A 20,398-nucleotide genomic window follows, 5' to 3' on the forward strand; every position below is an offset into this window, starting at 1 on the left:
GAGCAGGGTCAATGGTCCCCCTTTGTTCCAATACCATTTAGGCTATCAGGAAGTATAGGTACCATCCTCACAATTTTTCCTGCTTTCCCCCTCCCACCAGTGCCCCGTGGGCTCCAGCAGTGCAGAGTGTTCTTTGAGGATAGAGACTTCTCTGTGTTGCACGCCCACTGCCTGCCACACAATCTTTTAGAATCAGTTTGTTTTGGATGGAAGGGACCAGTGGGGTCATCAAGACTGTGGCAAAGTCTTGAATCCTTTGTGTAAAATTTTATTCAGACTTACTTTGAACGCCTTTGGCAATGAGCAATTCATTGATCCCTTGGTCTTTTTATTCTTTTCCATCAGGGCAGAATATTTGAGAGTGCTTTCTTATCCTCAGTTTCTACAGCTTTCTGCACCTGTGTGGCTTCCAGCCCTTGGAGACCCATGGAACAGATCTAATTACACTCCAAGTTTTTGAAGTCAAGGCTCTTTGTCTTTGAGGAGTTTCTTTTCTAAGGACTAAAACATCTCCAGTTTCTTTGGCCATTCTCATCTAAGGGTTTTTCTTCTTTCATCTAGGTCATTGTTCTCTGAAAACTGACCTTTTCTTTTCTATATCTATCTGAAGAAGGATGCCCACATAGTGTATAGTACAATGGGCATGATTGGGATCAGTTCATTCCAGGCAGCTCCATTGCCCTTGTTCTAGATTCTATACACACATTCAGGGCAGCACCAAACACTTTAGCTTTCCTATTTAAGGGCTATAGTGTTAAACGGAACTTGAAGTCAATGAAAACCTCTACTATTTTTGTGTGCACTGCTAAGTCATTTCTCTCCCCTTCCTGGACTTGCACAGTTGGTCTCTTTCACTTAGCATGGGGCTGCCCTTTGATTCTGTTAAATCTGGCACACCACGATCTGTTTGGATGCAGTTCTTTCATTGGGAACATCAACTGTTCTTTCTGGTCTTATGTTATTCATGAATGAAAAGCGATTTCAGAGAAGTTCGTGACAGGGAGATCAAGGACTTCATCTGTTGTGGGATGAGTCTTTTGGAAAAGTCGTTCTTGATCCTTTAACCCTTAGAGAGAAAAGCATGGCTGCTTTTGTCTCTCTCCCATCTCTGGCATTCATTCATGAGGAAAATTTGCCTTTTCTAGTCTCTAACAGAAAGAATAGATCAGGACAATGTTGTAAAGGTCCTTGACCCTGTGATTATGCCATATTGATGCTGTCAGTGACTCATAGTCATGATTGGAAGCAACACTTTCTGCTCCATCCAGCCACCATGCTATCAGAACAAGGTTGGTCTTGAGACAAACAATGATCATCTGATTCAGCTGCTACCCTACAAAGGGCTAGGCAATGAGGATTAAACGCAATGGCATCATAAAAAGTCAGAACTCAGAGGTAATTGTCTAGCTGTCCTTACATAAAGAACTAGCATCAGGACCTCTATTGTGTTTCTGGAAACTACTACCACCACCACCACCAGCACCACTAGGCTGCCTCAAGTATTAGCTTATGATTGCTCTTAGGTAATCATCTGGAAGCATGTATAGCTCAGCTGGAGTAGTAGCAGGCTCTCCTTGACACCTAACCATTGTGGTCACAGGTACTATTCTTAGAATGGTAGTTTGAACCAATTCAAATTACTATTTTATAATAGGTCCAGATGAGCCCAATATCAATGTTTTCATTGGATCCCGTGTTGCTTAATCTCTTTGTGTTCTATGTACTATGTTGCTTGGACTCTGTGGTCATATACCTTAGTGTGATAGGGGTTTGGGGTAGCTAGCGCTTACAGCGTCATGTGGATTCTCTTCTGTTGCATTTCTAGCACTAGGAGCTACCTCTTTGTTCTACCCTCTGTTCCTGATGGATCTCTTTTCATATTTGCTTGTCCAGATTTTAACATGATTGACAGTGGTGCTCAAATCTTTACCTAGCTTTCTAATATCTGATTGAACATGAAAGTCCCTCCAGCCATTCTATGTTTATCCTCTATTCAACTAGCTCATTTCCTTCCTAACATATGACCCTACCCATCCTCTGACCCTAAACCCAGTTAACAGTGCTTAGAACAGGGGAGACTTGAATTGTTTAGTTTTTAGAGTGATAGGGATATGGGTTTGTGCTTAGGTGCCAGAATTTATATTTGCCCTTTGATATTTTTTTGGAACACTATGTAGCCCATGCTGGCCTCAAATTTATGATCTTTTGGTCTTAATCCCCTCAGTTCTATGACTAGCCATCAAGTCTAGCCCTTAAAATTAAATTTCATTCTTTTGTCTTGTCCTATCCTTTTAGATCTCCATTCTAGTAGCCAGTAAATTAGCTTATTCATCTGAGTTGTAGGTCATCACAAAACCCAGATGGTGAGTTATGAATGTTCTCATTTAAGTCATTAAGCATAATGTGGGTCAGCCCTGGGCTGGGCTGTCAGGTAGGAGTGAACTCTTGGTAGTCTATAATGAAAGTCAGGAATTGACCAGAGAGGAACTAGTTTGAGACAACTGTGGACTTAAGTGGAACTTCTCTTCCTCTTTCCTTTAAGTGTTCTTGCCACTCCCCATACCTCTGTCCTAGCCATAATGGCAGATTTCAGCCTACATACATCCTTTTTCCTTTATCCCAGAGGCCGTATATATCATGCTCTTGTCTTTAAGGGGCGATCTTTAGTTTGTCTGTCCTGACAATCTCCTCACAAGTGATGTCAAAGGATGAGTTTGAGCATGTCTCATGTCTAATTTGCATTTTCAAGAGGGAAATGAAAAACTCCTAAGACATGGGTATATAAAGGAAGAATCTCACGTTTATATGGGAATATGTAGTTGGAAGTTTTCTCTTCCAACCACTTATGAAATAACACTCTGAAGCTTAATATCAATTACAACTGTTATAAATTATCCCATTTCTATTAATCTATATATTGCCACAATCTGTAGCTTACGGGTAATGCTCTAGCATGTTACTCCTTAGGCAGCTACAGGGTGTCTTTGTGACTCTGCCTGCCTTCTCTCTGTATCTCTGTTTGGATTCCTGCCTAACTATGTCCTGCTTGGCCAATGGCCAAATCACCTTTATTTATCAACCAATAAAAGCAACACATATTCACAGCATACATAAGGTCATCCTGTATCAGGAATACACATTGTGGCTGCTTAGTGCTTAAGCACTTATTCATCAGGTATGAGGATCAGAGTTCAGATCTCCGGAACACCAGCATCTACATATATGCTAGTGGATATTGTGGCCCACCTGTAATTCCAGCCTCTGTAAGGGCAAACACAGCATCCCCAGAATAAGCTGGCTGGTGAGACTAGCCATATTGGTGATCTCTGGCTTCAAATAAGAGACACTGCTTCATTGAATAATGCAGAACAGTGATTGAGGATGCTTCCTTACACTAACCTAGATTCCACATGCAGATGTGTACACATTACCTACTGCAAACACACAAAAATGGCAAGAATACACACACACACACACACACACATACACACACACACACACACACACTTCTCTCTTTAAAATTCAAATCTCAGAATGAAATTTTTTCTTCTACACTCCCAAATTCCCAGTCACCTCACTTAAGAGACAAGAGCATTCCAGCCATGCTTTTTGTTAACCTCTCCATCTTCACTGTTTTTTAGTTTTGAAAATACCAGGTGAACATTTTCATTATTTTCTGTATTTAAAAATATCCATGTGGCTTTGTAAGTATTCAGTGTTGGTGCTTGCAGCAATTAATGACGTTTAATCTTGCTCCTTTAGGGTAGAAAAAAATGGGAATTTTTTACTCAGGTAAAAGTTATCCTGAAAGTGAATGAATTAAAGATCTTGAAAGAGATCTTGTGTTTTTGCACTCCTGAATCTTTTTATTCCTCTACCATTTTGTTTTTGAAATGCTTTTCCAATTACCAAGCCAAGGTGAAGGAAGGAAGGATGGATTGAAAGTCATCTCATGTAGATGGGGTGACCCTGGTTTCAGACAGAGATAGCATTAGCTTAGTTAATGGGGATCTTCAACTTCTGGCCTGGTTCCTGAACATAGTATCCTCCTCTTGCCTGTTTCAATAAATAGTTTCTGTTGTCTGTATTAGTCATTCTCATGACAGGCTTCATCATGACCACCACTTCTTACAAATGATTTCAATTTCACAGCTATTTCCATTTTTCATGAGTGGCAAAATCAGCTATCTCCATGGGGGGGGTGTTCCTAAGGCTATAACACAGTTTAGGCAGCCATATGTATATTTTGCATATACTTTACATATGATTTACAATCTGTTCTAAGGCAATTTCAACTTTACATGTCTTATTGATTGGTGATTTTTTTTTCTTTCTTTGTCCCAGTATACTCTGGGAACCTGTGCACCACAGATACAGATACACAGACATAAATATCATTTAAAGAAAAATAGGAGGGAGTCATTTTGTATCAGAGTCCTTGTTGGGGTTCAGCATTTTCCTAGATATAGCTAGAGTATCAATTTGTCAGGGTCCAGATAGAAGACACTTTCTTTCCTTCTATTATTATTATTGTAAATATTTTAAAAAGGTACTGAAGTTCCCTAAGATTTCTATGTTGGCAACTCTTAATGTATTGCTTATCAAAGAGTCATTTAATTACATCTCCTGCTCCATACCTACCTTATGTGAGTATTTATTGAACTGAGTTTTGAGTCATAATTTAGTATCTGCTCAAATCTAAAATCTAAGATAGTTTTATTTTTGTTGTTGTTGTTATAATCCCCTTTGTTCTTATGGATGCTTGACTTAGCTCATGTCTTTATGACAGCCCTGGAATACTAGTTGATGGGGGTTGTCCTTCTGTATATATATTTCTCTTATCCATTAATGAATAAAACACTGATTGGCCATTGGCTAGAGCTTCTTATTAGATAGCTCTGTTGCAATTATTAACCCATTTCTATTAATCTATGTATTTCCATGTGGTCTTGGTTTACTGGAGAACACCTGGTGCAGCCTCTCTTCCAGGTCTCCCATGGCATCTCCACCAGCCTATTCCCAGAATTCTCCTCATCTTCTAGCCCTGCCTATACTTCCTGCCTGGCCAACCAGCCAATCAGTGCTTTATTCATCAACCAATAAGAGAAACATATATACAGAAGGCCATCTCCCATCCACAAGTTCCAGAAGAAATGCCATATTTACACCAAAACCAGCAAACTAGTTTTTGAGGCTGGATGTATACTTGTGTGTATAAATGTATTTTGACCCTCCTCTGAGGTTGACCAGAAAGCCCATATTCATTTTAATCTATTCCCCATCAACCATATAAACTATATCCAGTGTGGCTCCCATTTCCTTTCTTGCTAATTATATTCTTCTCAGTTAAGATTTTTTTTTAGTATTATTTTCTATAATTTAAGTTGCAAACCATATAGTTCTATTTTAAATATATAATTCAAATATTTTAAAGTTGAATTAATAGAAAACTATCTTAGCTTCCTCCTACTTTTACCAGGTTAAGACAGAACTATGGCCTCTTTCCTTCAGGCTTTCTTCACTTACTTATCTCCTGTGCAATGAAGAGAGTGTTTTAAGTCCTTATATTTAACTGGGTCCCCTCTCAGATCATTTCATTATAGTGTTAAATGCCTGATGGACATTTCCCCCCTTCAACTTCATCATGTCTAATACACAGCCCATGATCTCTTCCAAGTATAAATGTATTTCCCCACCTCATTTCACTTTCTCTATTTCTTCTATTGTTTCTCCATTTCCCCATCTCTCATCTGCTTCTTTTTAAAGCATATTATTCATCACCAAAAAACCTGCTAAATTCTTTCTCCTTTTTCCTTTCTACTACTTAATAACCATTTGGGTCCTTTGCCTCTCACTGATCTTTCTTCTTTTGTCTCGCTCTCTTAATTCATTTAACCCCTCCTTTTGCAAAGGTAGTCCTTAACATTACTTTCTCCAGGTCATCTTCCTGTTCATGAACCCTCAGTGTCTCTCATCAGCTGTAAGATCAGTCAATTTTCCTTAGTCTTTAAACTTATGGCTTCCATGCTTAGATTATTAGGATTGTCTATTTTTATATAAGCTAATTATATACATATATTCCTTTTCCCATAAAGTCTATTATTACATGCCTGTCATGTGCCCAGAAATGCCCTTGTTTCTGGAAAGTAGAACAGGGTGGTCTTGGAAAGTGATGGTACTACCCACAATGATAACTTTTTCTCCAAATCTTAAACCATTTTTTAATCCATTTGTATGTATGCATATGTGTGTACTTATGTTTGTTCAGGTATGTGTGTGGTGGGGATGGGCAGAAGGAAACCTCAGCTTTCTACTTCCATTGATAGTGTCTGTCATTGGTCTAGAGCTGACAGATTTGGCTAGACTGGCTGGCTGGCTAGTGAGCTTCAGGATCCTCCTGTCTCTACCTTCCCTGTGCTGGTATTATAAGTATATCTGGCATTTTTATGTGGGTTCTAAGACTCCAACTCAGGTCTTCTTGCTTGCAATGCTGAGGTAAAAATGATCTAGTCCCTAAGCCATTTTCAAAGGCATATTTCAAATCTCCTTGTCTTGCAGGAACTTTCTCTGAATAAACAGCATCTTCTCATATGTCTCTACTCATTATTGCATAGAGTAAAAATTTGATCTTAGCTATTAGATACTACCTATTCAATTTTCACTCAATTGTCAAACCTGTGCTGAGTGTCAGACACTGAATAGATAAATGTTTTTCTGTGTAGTATGGTATACATAACAGTAACACTTACACAGCCCTTATCACATGTATATAAAGGCCAGTGATTCTCAACCTGTGGGTTTCAACCCCTCTGGAGTTACCTATCAGATTTCCTGCATATTAGATATTTACATTTCAATTTATGGCAGTAACAAAATTACAGTTATGAAGTAGTAATGAAGTAATTTTATGGTTGGGGGTCACTATAGCATGAGGAACTGTATTAAATGATGCAAGCATTACAAAGATTGAGAACGCCTGGCATGGACCTCAGAGCAATGCATGAAGTGATCATTATTATCCATATTCTCTAGATAGAAAAAAAAATCAAAGTCTAGAAACATTCAATTGTATTTTTAAAATTTATTTTTAATTTTAAAATTCATTTTGGATATTAACCACAGTTCCCCTTTCCTCCTCCCCTCCCCTTCTCCTGCTCCTCTCATCCTGCCCCCCCCATCCACTCCTCAGAGAGGGTAAAGCCTCTCCTGAGGGGCCAGCTAAGGTTGGCATATCAAGTTGAGGCAGGATCAAGCCCCCTCAACCCCCCACCCCTGCCACCATATCAAACCTGAGCAAGTTATATTGCCACAGGGTTAGCTATTTGCTTAAGGTTACAAGGTATAAAGAACAGAGGTGAGGTTCTAATCTGTCTCTGGAGCTATATTAAATGTTCTCTTCTACATGGTCATGTACCAGTACCAAGCCATCCATGTGTGCCTGTGATGATAAATATATAAATTCCTTCTTGCTAAAATTTCCAGAGGCCAAGCACACTGTACTGTATTTTCCTTACTTATATTCCCACCCCTCATCCCATTTTTGCATATAGTAATTTTTGGTCTGTTGGTTGTTGGTACTTTCATTAGCAGTTGAAGGAGCTGACATTTCTATTTGCAATTTTTAAAATTAATAATATAATTTCATAATTTATTCCCTTCCTCCCTTTTCTTTAGCCCTTCCCTGCCCCCACTCCCTAACTCAGTACCCATTTTTTTTTCTTGAATTATTGCTGAGATTTTAAATGGTAAACAGTGTTTTGAGACAGAAAGGAAAGAAAAAGAATTCTGGAATAGAACAGAGTGCTCCAGAATTATTTAATTCTGTAAGCTTTAAGGATAGATTTGTATAAGAAAAGACACTAATATGCAACTGTTAAGAATAAAGTAAAATCTTCTTCACAAAAAGTCCAAAAAAAAAAAAAAAAAAGACCATATTATGACCTCCTCTCTCCTTGTGAACTGTTTCCTGGTGTTCATGTCTATTTTGCTTTATTCTCTTCATTACCAAAATTTGACATTAGGATCCCATAGTTGTATTCCTGGCTTGATATGGCTACTTGAGGTTTTTTAGGAGAGCAAGAAGATGAACATTTTACTTGAGTCATAGTGCTGCAACTATGTAGGTAGTCTAATAAAACCAGATAAGTACATATTTGAAATTTAAAAAACACAGGTGGTAGGTTATTTGCATTTTAAAAGGATTCTTCCCTTCACAAAAAGATCCACTGCAGGGTTCCATTAAACATCCAATTCCTCTTGCTGCATTTATCATACAATTTAATTTACCAAGATTTGATTTATATGCCACCATAAAAGGGTAGCTCTCATGTTTCTGTGAACATAGGAATCCTGTAAGCAACTGATGTAAATTTCAGATATTGTCCCAGCACCCTCCCCCCATTTCCACCCCACCCCAGGATTCTAATTTAGCTTGCCTGGGTTGGGGTTCTGATCTTCACTCTTTATCTGCTTTGGGAAGTACATTAGCTGGAGCTCCATTGGTGAGTTTTCTACTAAGCAGTCTATTTACTCTTCATTTGGGAAATTTGGATCAGGTGGAATCTCCTATTTCCTTCCCACTTCCATTGAAGCTACAAACATCTTCAATCTCAGGTGTATAACAGTTGCCCTGCCCCCCCAAAACACAAAATCTTTCAAGCACCCTATTTTATACTGAGCTATTTCTCCAGATCTTTACTGTTATTTCTCAAAGGTGACAAAGCTCTCTGGATTTATGTATGTTCTGTTCCTGTTATCCTCATTTCTACAGAGCCCCGCCCCTGCCCCACATCCTTTCCCATTTGTACTCTTGACCATGATGCTGGTACCTAGGACTTGGCCCAGAAGCAACTGCTATAGAGGAAAGGTTGTTTCTGTGTGCTTCATCTAAAATGTAAGCTCTTTTCGTCTTTCCCTTCTATTCCTCTGCCCTGAAGAAGACAAAAAAGAAAGGAAGGAAGGAAGGGTTTTTGAACAAAGCAAATTGTGAGAATCACCTGCTTTTGGCATGATTTCATTCTTCCACAGGTGTTAATCCTGGTCCTGTTGCACTGAGTGCCAGAACCTGAGCTTTTAAAATATGATTATAGTTTAATGAAATTTGTTTCAAAAAATAGACTCCATGACATTTATGGCACGTGTGTCTATGTGTTTAATATATCACTGATCTTTTAAAAGTCAGTGTCTTGACCTACATTTAGCCTCTGGTTACTTTTCTAAAGCTCTAGTAATCTCCAAAAACATTTAGAGATTTCCATACTTTAGAGGGTTTTTTGTCCTTCATTAATCCTCTATATCCCAGAGTTTTACTTCAAGTAGAGGCTCTCTGGGGTGATTTAGGTTTTGTAAAACATTTTGTGTAATAGAAACAGCTCAAGAACAAACAGCCTGTATATAGTTGGCTACTGAGCAGTTGGAAACCTTTTCTGTTATATTTATCAGAGCCCATGCTTCCCTTGTCCTAAGGAATCCTGAAGAACCTAATTTGCCCCCTGTTAGGATTCTCCAGTGGTCCTGTGAGCTGTTTACTGGGACTTTGTGTGCCTTCTTTAACACACTCAGTTCAGGGCTAGGCCTTCCTTGTGGGACATGGAAGATGTTCTATTGGAGCAGAAGAGGTAGAATATGGAGGGTGGGTGTCACTGGTGAAAGTGAACAGAACAGAAATGGCTCTAGGTACTCTGAGCAGCCCTTGCAAGTACAAAGTGCGCTGACGTGTTCAATATCACCCAATATATGTAGAGAACAATACAATGGATGGCACACTCCAGATGGTGAGATTTTAAACTGATGTTTTCTGTTTCTTTTTTATTCTTTGGAGTTGTCCCCAGTTTCTGCAGTGAACATGTAATACTGATGCAAGTAATTTGAAAGAAAGAAACCTTTAACCTGATACCTTTGAGTCTTTTTCCCAGAGACCTAATCCTAGTAGATCCATCACAAATCCTGTGGATTTCCTAGAATAACAATAAAAAAGAAGTCCTTGGTATTATTCAGCAAGCAGAAATCTGCTCTTTAGATGAGAGAGGGCCAGCCTTCTCCCATAGTGCGGGGGCTGGTGTTTGGGGTGTGTAGCATGCTACTGAGTGTGTGCATGTGTCCTTGCTGTACCTCCTTCTGTGTAACAACTAAGAAAGAGACTGTTGCTTTGCATTTTGGATTTTAACCATCTCTCTCCCCCCTCTTTCTCTTTCCCTCTCTCTCTCTCTCTCTGTCCCCTCTTCAGGCCTTTCCCACCTAATGATGAGTGAACAAGGTAGGTGCTGTGACCCTGCAGATGCCTGAACTGCTTGCCTCTGTGCCTCTGGCTGGTCATTCAGAGCCTCCTCCAGAGAAGGCCATTTGCTGCCTGTGCCTCCTGCGGTGGGCCAGACTGGGAGCAGGGGCCACTCTGCTGCTGCAGAGGAACACCTTTCCTGATGCATTGTGGTATCCCACCTCTTACCCTCAGCTTCCCCATTCCTCCCCACCATTTGTCATCTGGGCCAGACAGGGCACTGGCCCTGCTGTGCTGCTTCTAAGAGGGAAGCATGAAACAAGGCATGACATGTTGATAATGGGGGTGAATGAAGCTAATTTCAGAGCAACCAGGCGGTTAACTTCCTCCTGCTCCTCCTAAGCTCCAGGGTGGGGCCTAGTTTGGGAGCAAGGAGCAGGGTTTCTCCCTGAACTTTACCCTGGGTAAAGGTCTGCTTTGTGTCCATACCTCCATTCCATTACCATCTTAATGACACTCTACCCTTCCTGGTCAAAAGAAGTCCTGATTGGGGGAGGGGGTTGCTGTTTTAACTTTTATATAAAAGAATAAAAGGGATCACCAAAAGAAAATGTTAATACCCTCATGGTAGGATTCTAACTCATTATACACCCTGAAGAAAACTGCATATAAAGATCTGTAAATTCAGCATCTGCAACCTAAAATATTCAAATATGCAGGAAATTCAGCTCAGCTAGGCATGGGGTGGGTTGTGAATGAAGCCTTTTTCTCCTAAGTAAAAATTTTCCACATTATCAGCCCAAATCAGGATCTGAGAAGCGAGCCCACTTAAAATTGTCTTTTGCTTCACTGTTCAATTGCTACTATTGTGTTTCTTCCAAGCCTTGGGGTGACTGCAAGATTGGTCTATCTGCCTTGCCCTGTCACCAAAAGACTGTTCTTTAATTTTTCTCATCTGTTTCTTTTCAAAACATACAGCAGGCTCAATGTTCCTTTGGGAGGATCTGTGGAGGAGTTCCACATAGGATTTTTTTTTCTTGGTCTTTGGAGAGCACACAACCATTTCTCTTCCCCTACTCTCTCAAATTGACCTATCAGATGGTTTGGTCATAAGGGAGATGCCATCAGATCAAGTAACCATCTAGGGCTGAAAAACACTGCTTCACATTTGGAGATGGGCAGTTGAAGGTATGCCAAATCAATAAGGCTGCTTTTCTAGTGTATTCCACAGCATGAGCCAAAATGTGGACTTCATAAATTTCAAGACAGTGTTGGTTGCTCTCTACAAAGCCAATGCCGTCTTGAAGTTTATGAAGTCCACAATCATGCTCTAGGCTAATGTCCCTTCAAGAGAAAAGAAAAGAATTGTGCAAACACAGATGCTGTGAATTCCTCCTTTGAGGGAGCATCAAGAAAAGGTGCAGAATTCTTCTGGGTGATGGTGCTACTTAGGTTTTAAGTTTCTGTTGGAGGCTTGATTTGACTTAAGAAAACCCTTTGACTTCATTTCTTGTCCTCTCATTCTCTTCCATCTTCCACCATCATTCTTAACCCACAATGACTATCTTAGAACCCATCACTCCTTTCCCCACCAGGACCCCATATCTCCTTTTAATCTCTGCAGTAGGAGACAGGGGCTTCTGCCTGGTTCCCACTGAATCTCCAGAGTTACTATTTGGTGTCCACAAATACATGTGGTATTTATGTGTGTTATGTGTGCACCCCTTATACTTGTATGTCACATCTTGTCCCTCATGTCTCATGTGAATGTTGGGAAAACACAAAAGAACCGAGATTCTCAAAGACTTTCCCTCACCATGCTTTCTAAGATGGGTTATATGTGTGCAATTTCATATCCATGTGGCTGTTCGGTGCTTGTGCATGCAGACTTTGCCATGTTTCCAAGGATATAAGTGAGAAGAAAAGAATGAGAAGAAGCTTAAACATGGAGCCAATGGAAACAGCTTGGCTGATTCAGGCAAATGTCCCTTATGCCTCCTGTCCCTTATGCCACATTTGCTTTGTGCTACCTCCTGAGGGTGATGTGGGGCAACTTCCTTTGCTGTCCATCCTGAGATTTGCCATGTGTTTTACCTGTCGGTGTGTTTGCAGTGTTCTGATATCCACTCTCTTTCTCTCGCTCTCTCTTGCCGCCTCCATGGTGGACACCATGCTTCCTCTCCTTAAACTGGATCTTCTGCTTCTTTTCTGTAGGTAGAAGTAAAGGTATAGATCACTTTATTTGTCATTCTATGAACCTGTCAATGTGCATTTTGAATTATTCATGTATGTGAGGGGAACCATTGATTCTGATGAATATATGGGGTATATTAGAAGTTACTGCTTTTAACAGCACGTGAAAGAAATTAAAACGCCGTTGTCATCATTGCCCTTAACGAACCCCATGTTCAGTGTTGGGGATGGTTCTGTTTCCCTATAAAGCCAACTTGAACCTTATGCATGATATCATGTGGTGTCTATCAGGAACAGGGCCTCTGGAAGTAGACATGCTGTGTAGAAATGTGTCTTACTCCATGGTAGGGTGTTCTAAGGTCCTTCTTGTGATGTTTGTTTCAGGCACAGGGGAGATAGGAAAAGGTGTCTCATAATTGCTGGGTTTTATGCATAACTTAATTTGGGGTATCATCAGCACCTGTGAATCATAGAAGAGAAAGGAGATAGGATTGAAGAATTGCCTGGTTTTACTAACTGTAGATTTTTGGAGTGTTTCTTGCTTACTCTTTTTGCTTCAGTACTGTAATTTTTGTATTTGAGGGACATGGAATATTAAGACTAGAGGTGAAAGGCAAGGAAAGGCAGAACCAAACAAGCATGGAAAAAAATGTAGAAATAAATACACATTAGCCAGGTGTTGGTGGCATAAGCCTTTAATCTCAGCACTTGGGAGGCAGAGGCAGGTGAATTTCTGTGAGTTCAAGGCCAGCCTGGTCTGCAGAGCTCCTTCCAGGACAGGCTCCAAAACTACAGAAAAACTCTATCTTGAAAAACCAAAACCCAAACCAAAACAACCAACCAAACAACCAACCAAACAAGCAAGCAAACAAACAAACAAAACCTTATAACAACAGCAACAAATCACATTACACTGGAGGAAGGAAGAGGAGAAGCAGGTGATGAGGAATGTTAATGTACAAGGCCCACCTTTTGGCAGATGGTCAGGGATGAGAAGAAGTGGATGGCTTCATATACTTGCCATGCCTTCACACCTTTGGGTGTCTCAACTCACTCATCTATTCCTAAGCTAGGAGATCCTGGCTCACTGGCTCAAATTGGATTAGCTGTGCTGGAATAATGGAGAAGCTAATTGATTCATTATAAATATCTATCTCCATCCAGTTCTCTCCTCCTGGATAACTTTCCCCTGTCTTGGTGGGCCAATGCACTGCTGTTTCCTGTAACATTTGCTAAGTAGCACAAATAAGGAGAGTAAATTCTAGTGGGAGGATATGGCCAAAAGACAGGGCTGATGAGTTATTCAGAATGCTCTGCTGAGACCTGGGTGGGTGGTGGACTGGTCATCTCTTACTTCAGTTTTGTGTTTTCTGTACAGCTGCCTTGGGAGTGTTTTGGCCCTTTCCCCTTTAAGCTTGGATGGTTGCCTACTGCTTAAATACTAAGTCTGGATGGATTTATCCTCACCCCATTGCTGGACTGACACCTTTGGGAAAGAGTAGGTGGGGAAAGGGAGAGGTCAATGGAAAGAGACTTCTTTATAGGCGAAACCAACCATCTGCCCGTGCTTCAGCCTATTGAAAGTGTGTGGTACCCCTTTTTCTCCTCTCCTATCTCTTCACCCCCTTGTCTGTTCATTTTCCCCTTGAAACTTGTGTTTGGGGGTGCATTGGGCTTTTGCACAGACCCTTTGTTTCTGCGAGTCACTGTTGTAACTACCACTACCAGCTATACTCCTGTGTGCTAGCCATTGTGCTGTGTGCATTATGGGCCTTGTCATAATTAGTATCTATGATTCTTCTATGAGCTGTCTGGTGGCATTACCTGTATTTAATGGTACTGATAGCAAGGCTCAGAGAGATGTTAGGTGACTTCCAAATGAAATTCAAATCCAAAATCAGCGTCCTTGATCCCTACTGTATGTGACCTGTCTGAGATACAAGTATGATTGCCATGTACGTGCCTCCCAGCTGCTTCTCAGACATAGATCGGTCTTAAGTTCCAACCTGCCTCCTTACATTTGCTGCAACATATATCTATATAAATGTCACCTAGTACTGTCACCTCAGTATGTCCAAAGTCAACCTTAGTGTCATTTGTCTACAGACCAGTTTCCTGTTCCAATGTCCCATCTTCCTCACCACACATAGAAACTCTTTTCTAACTTCTTCCTTTCTGAATGTGCCGCGCCCCCCCCCCACCCAAGGCATCAGTGGAGGGAGAACTCGGGATTGATTCTAGTAGGCCTTTTGTGTCTCTGTCTACATCCAGAACTTATAAGGCCATTATCCTTTCCTAGTTTGTTTCCCTGTCATTTTTCCCTTCCAGTCAGCCCGCTGATAGAGAACTGTGTAAACTCTTCTGTCTAACACGTGGGATACAGGATTAGCCACTTCACTTTTAGACCTGTCTCTACTATGGCCATTTTTCTAACTGAACCTTTTCACTGGAGCTTAGATATAAAATTACTGCTTCAGCCAAACCCACCACCAGCTTCCCTGGCAGCCCTGCTTTCTTTGCTAGCTCTGCTTTTCTCTTAAGAGCTCATTCTCTCTGACTCTCTGCCTACCACACTCACACTTACAATCTGTGTTACTTGATGCTGTTCTTGAGTGTTACCCGCAGAGTTGAGCTCTCCCTGCATGCAGCTTTCTCAGAACTTGTATTCAACTTATTGAGACTTGGGCCACTCTACTCCATAGATTGCAAATATGCAGAAGACAAATATTTTCATTGATTAATGTCCAGATATGCTCAGTCTAATGTGCCGCACGAGGAAGGGATTTGAAATCCTTCTTATCTTGCTGTCAATCATTTCCCCCAAAAAGTGAAAAGAAAGCAAAATTAAAATTAAATCTGCACATGTCGCTCTTCAGCTCAAAAGCTCTTGGTGGGTTCTCACTGAGTCGTTGTCAAGTTGTTTTCTGTCTCTAGTTTTACATATAACCTGACCCCACTGTGACCCCTGATAGTCCTGAAGCCTTCCAAAAACCTCTGGTGCACTTTATGCCAACCCACAATGGTTTTCCTTCTCTGAGTTTTTTCTTTGCAACCTCCCCTCTTTTCAGAGGAATGGGAATGCCTTTAGATACCACTTTCTTCTCAATATCCTAACGGCCAGTCTCCTGGGTCTGCCAAACTTCATGCTGCTGTGAAAAAGTACCTATACCTAACTGTCTTGCACGATGCATAATTTGTAGTCTATTTCAATCATCACATCCCCCAGAAAAGTATAGGTGGCTGTGTCTTGGACACTACTGTCAGCCATATAGCTCAGAATTTGGTTCAGAGCAGTACATGATGGATTCCAATACTAATAGTTAACTAAAGCAAATGATTGAGGTTAAATATGGGGGCAGAAATAGGTGGGATTTGATTTTTCAGTTGTAATGTTGTTAGTGGAGTCATCTCCTTCAAACACTTAACACCCATTACTGCTGTCCATATCACTGCAACTTACTAAACAAAGAAATACCAAGGGTCATGGGGTAAGATCAGGCATTCTGGCTCCAGTACACTTCTCTACTGAGTCTTCTATTCACCTTGTGTATACAGGTATCTGAGGGAAATGGTTGCAGATTATACAAGGCTAAAAGTGAGGAAGGTCTTGGATTAATTTTAAGTGTTTTTCAGAGAAAAGAATAGCTATGCCTCAGATCTTGTCATTCTGTAAAAGCCTGGTGACAGAACAGTAAACCCTGTGAGGTTAAACCTACAGAATTGATCAGGGGTTCATGGATAATGTCAGCCTCTACATCCAGGAGACCATTGGATAACATGTGGCCAAAAAGGCAAGTGAGGTTATACCCAAAATTGACTGACCAAAGAAGTTCTTTAGAAATTAGCATTTTCTAGCTTTTAAACATGATCTTTATTGCTTCTGCCTAAGAATTGAAAGTGTGTTTGGGTCCATTTCTCTTTCTCTTGTCCATTTGGAGACCGTCTATACTGAGGCAAGTGATCAAATAATTTCCCTTGAAATTGAATTTGGAGCAGGAGTTGCCAACTCAGGTGCCTACAGAGACCTTATAGCTAGCATAAAGATTGGACTAGGGAGAGGAAGGAAATGCTTGATGGTGGTGGTGGTGGAAACTGTGGCAAACCAGAGTATTCAAATCCTGTCTGAGTCAGGAGACCTTTCTCTGCCCCAAATGATTACTACCATGTAAGGATGTGGGTGCTATATCACCATAGATTCAAGATAGACTCAGAAGTATGTTTTATAAAACATGCCAGCTCCTAACTTTTTTCTCTCCCTTTAGATGAATTGTGAGTACAGAAAGACTATACATAGCATTTGCCAAATGATTCCAACTGATGAACCACACGTTTTGACCTTTGGCTAGAGAAGAAAGATGTGGGTTAAACTACTTCTTCAAGGTTTTCTGTTGGATATCAGTAGTTGGCATGAAAAGTTTTCTTTTTGCCAATAATAGTCAATTTGGGAAGTCCTTCATTTACCTCCCTGCTACCATCAGAGAGTTTGATTCATGTGTTCTATGAAGTTTGCTTTGTGGAATGGTGTAGGTGTGTGTAGGAGGTTGTGGAGACTGTTGAGAATGAGCAGGAAAGGAGGTAGTTGTCACTTTTGATAACTACCAAGGACTGATGAGATGTATATCATAAGGGTTGCCATGGATACCCAATTCCTTTCTCTTTTCCTCTACAGAACTCTTCTTACTGGGCTAGCTGAGCCAAACATCTATTCTAGGCCTTTAGATTTTAGAGGCTACTTATTTATTGCTCATTGGCCTTCTAATGCTGAACTAATAAACATTGGCCAAACTGGAAAGAGATAATCAAGCTCCATGAACTTGAACATCATTTCATATACACAGTATTTTGCTGGTAATAACATTAAGGGAGTTGATTTGAGGAGTTGAGCTGCCTGTTGTCCCTGCTAGAATTCAAGAGCCTTGCAAATAAGTTACTGTCTTGATAGCCAACTATTTATGCAAATTAGTAAATGCAATGCCAGCTACTAATTATGAAAATAAACTCATCTGTGCTCTATAAATATCTAATTATAATAAAATAGAGGCAATATTACATTTCCATCTCTTGTCTCATCTGTTTCTCATCCACTGATTTGTCTTCTTAACAATGAATAAAATCGCTTTGTTTTTTAAAAGGCCTACTTTCCATGTTTCCCCTCCCCTTTATTCTAATGTTTTGAAAATCTTTGGGGTAGAAAGGATGTCTTTGAAACATAAAAGGTAAATTGTTTGATTTTAGCTTTTCTGTGTTTCAGCAGTGATGACTTAGAAATAGTGCTTTAAAATATGAAAGGTGGGTCAGACTATTACATTGAACTTTGTTTTTTACACAGTTGTTTTATTTTGAACCATTTAAAAACTGCAAATGTGAGCAATTGTTCTATTAATAAAACATACAATATGCCAGTGGACTGTTTCGGTTAAATTCCAGTTGGCAATGCATACAAGAAATTGTTTTGTGGGTTTCTTATTTGCAAGAGCCTTTGCTTAACAAGTCAAGTTGGTTTATCTGAAGGGCTATATAGCTTTCAATAGCAGCAATACATGAATAGCCATAGGAACTTGACTTTGATAGTGCCTGAAGGTAAAGAATGTGTTGAATCACAGTGTATTATCTTTATGATATATTTGTGTATAAAGAACTCAAAAGAGTTTCCTCTTAGAAAAATATTGATAACAATACCAGCATAAAGCATTTATTGATGTGCTTAAGCTTGTATCTATCATGATCCCATTCTCAGGTGTGCAAGGTAGCAATGTCTGTGATTCTGAGAATAGGTACAATTTGTCCAAAAACTTATTAAAAGTTAATGAGGTGTTAGATGTTTCTTTATATAGCTTCCATTTGTAGGAGTACTGAAAAACAATACATTGCAGTGTGATGTATTTCTGAATTTAGTAGTCTCTCCTTCAACATTAGCAAATCAAGGTATTATCCCCCAACAAATATTCATGGAGACTCAATGACCTGTAGTCCTCAACAAGTATTTTTGGAGAGCCAGTGACCTGCTAGGTGCTGAGTAAATAGGACGGAGGGAGCAAGCATTTGCCAGACACTCTGAAACTTGATGGTGAGAGTCTGTGGGAGGCTAACAGCAGCCTTCAACTACCTCTTGTAAATTAAACTGAACTAAACATAGACCATTTATTACTTACTACAGCTTTTAATATTGGGCTTTTTTATTTCTAAAGGAAACTGTTAGGTAATCCTTTAGTTACTCAACTTCTCCACTCTTCAAACTCTCAGCCTCAGAAAACTGAGTATGCTTTGTGTGTATGTATACAGGATAGCTTTGGTTTGAATGTTGTTTATCTTCATTGGATGTATAGAATATGCATTATAAAGTATTTCAAATGCATGCTTTTAAGTATACAGCTAGAAGTTTCAAAAGGTACATGCACATTTATGAGTGCATATATGCAAGTTTGCCAACACTGTCCAGACTAGGAGACATGTTGTGTCTGTCATTCCACGAGTTTATGTCATGGTACTCTCTGTTGTTTGTTTTTAATATACATGTTTATTCCATCTCCAGAGCTGAAAACACTTGTCTAACAATCCATTACAGGCCCTCACTGGCTTTAGCTTCATTAAGAAAGATGGACTGTGAGAGACAGAGTCATTGTGGCTTCTGCTGTGTGTAAACAGAGGCAATCATGTTGTGCTTTTGTGAGGCAGTTTGGCCTTGCTTTTGATGAAGCTCAGGTTTCCTGTTACACAAAGACCATATCTAATTGATATCATTGGCTTTTCTCTTTTTCCCCCTAAGGCATTTGGTAGTGAGTAGAATAGCAGAGGAGTAAAAGGACATATGCTTTGTAAAATGACAGACTAATAATGCTTTCTGATGGACATCTGATTTTAAAAGTGTTGCATCTTTCACTAAAATTTACATGTAAAGTAAGGGCAGGCACAGTGACATGAAAGCTAATGCAACTGGCACATCTTGACATAATAACAATCACAAGAAACTGGAGATCCCAGATGGAAGCTTGGCCTTTGCCATCCTTTTAATAAGCTACTAACTGCTAATTATTTCACTCTTATGGGCAAGTTAATTTACTGTTGACTCTTAAAGAGATACACTGCTTCCACCCCCACCCCTAGCCCACACAAAACAGAGCCTCTCCACCTGCAGCTTTGGGACCTACTGCTGCTTAGTCTGGAAGCTTTCCAGCCCATTGTAACAATGATGGCATAGTACCAGGGTGAAAAATGTTGCTTAATAAACAGGATTTTCTGTGGTGGTTTTTTTTTTTTCCTTGAACATAGATCATTTAAAAAACTGTTTGCCTGAGGATTCATTGTGTGTGCCTGTGTGGTGTGTATGTGTGTAACAGGCATAAAGGGAGCAGCCAAGACACGGGGGGAATCTGAAATTTGGAGCCTATTTAAGAGTGAAAGAACAGCTGCCTTTTAAATGGTTGCTAATTCTGACAATTAATGCTATTTTGTGAGTGTGTGATTTTCTGTAATAGCAGTTACGAGTGATGGTGGTGTGTAATCGCTCATTTCCTAAGCTTTATGGCAATGGAGTGCAGAGACCACAGAACTGAGAGAAAACTCCGGCCCCATATTCTGGAGTCCTTGTAAATGAAAAGCCCACAAAGCATGATTTCCCTGACCTGTTCTTCAACCTCCTTAGGACGATCTTGCACCAGAGCACAAGCACGGATTATTAAATGAGTGATGTGCAAGCTGGCTTGGGTGCATCGAGTGAGCACTTGGAAAAGGGCCTTGTTTGCAACTAGCTGTCTGACAATCAAAATATTTACTTAAAGATAAACTTAATGATTGTGCCTTGCAAATGTCTGTAGATCCATTATTGAAATGAGAGTCAGAACTTTGGCTTGATACCTTCAAAAATAAATCCCAAACCTCAGAGGGTGTGTCTGTGTGTGTGTCTGTGTGTGTATTCTATTTTTCATGAAATGAAACAGAAGGTTGCAAATATAAATTCATGTAGGAAAATCAACCCACTTTTTTTTTAGA

The 20,398-nt window shown here is 40.0% G+C and overlaps 1 protein-coding gene across 22 annotated transcripts in view; it reads left to right on the forward strand.

The window, feature by feature from the left end:
* Positions 1-20,398, forward strand: part of Nrxn3 (neurexin 3) — a 1,441,261-nt gene that overhangs the window by 42,348 nt on the left and 1,378,515 nt on the right. For all 22 annotated transcript variants that reach the window (XR_007835231.1, XR_007835232.1, XM_051196126.1 and 19 more), the window contains exon 3: positions 10,226-10,255. Coding sequence is in view for 20 of the 22 variants with exons in the window: in XM_051196126.1 (XP_051052083.1) it covers positions 10,226-10,255 (30 nt within the window). In the remaining 2 variants the exon portion in view is untranslated. The remainder of the gene's footprint in view (positions 1-10,225; positions 10,256-20,398) is intronic.

The sequence above is a fragment of the Phodopus roborovskii genome, unplaced genomic scaffold (assembly GCF_943737965.1).
Source record: "Phodopus roborovskii unplaced genomic scaffold, PHOROB, whole genome shotgun sequence".
Lineage (NCBI taxonomy): Eukaryota > Metazoa > Chordata > Mammalia > Rodentia > Cricetidae > Phodopus > Phodopus roborovskii.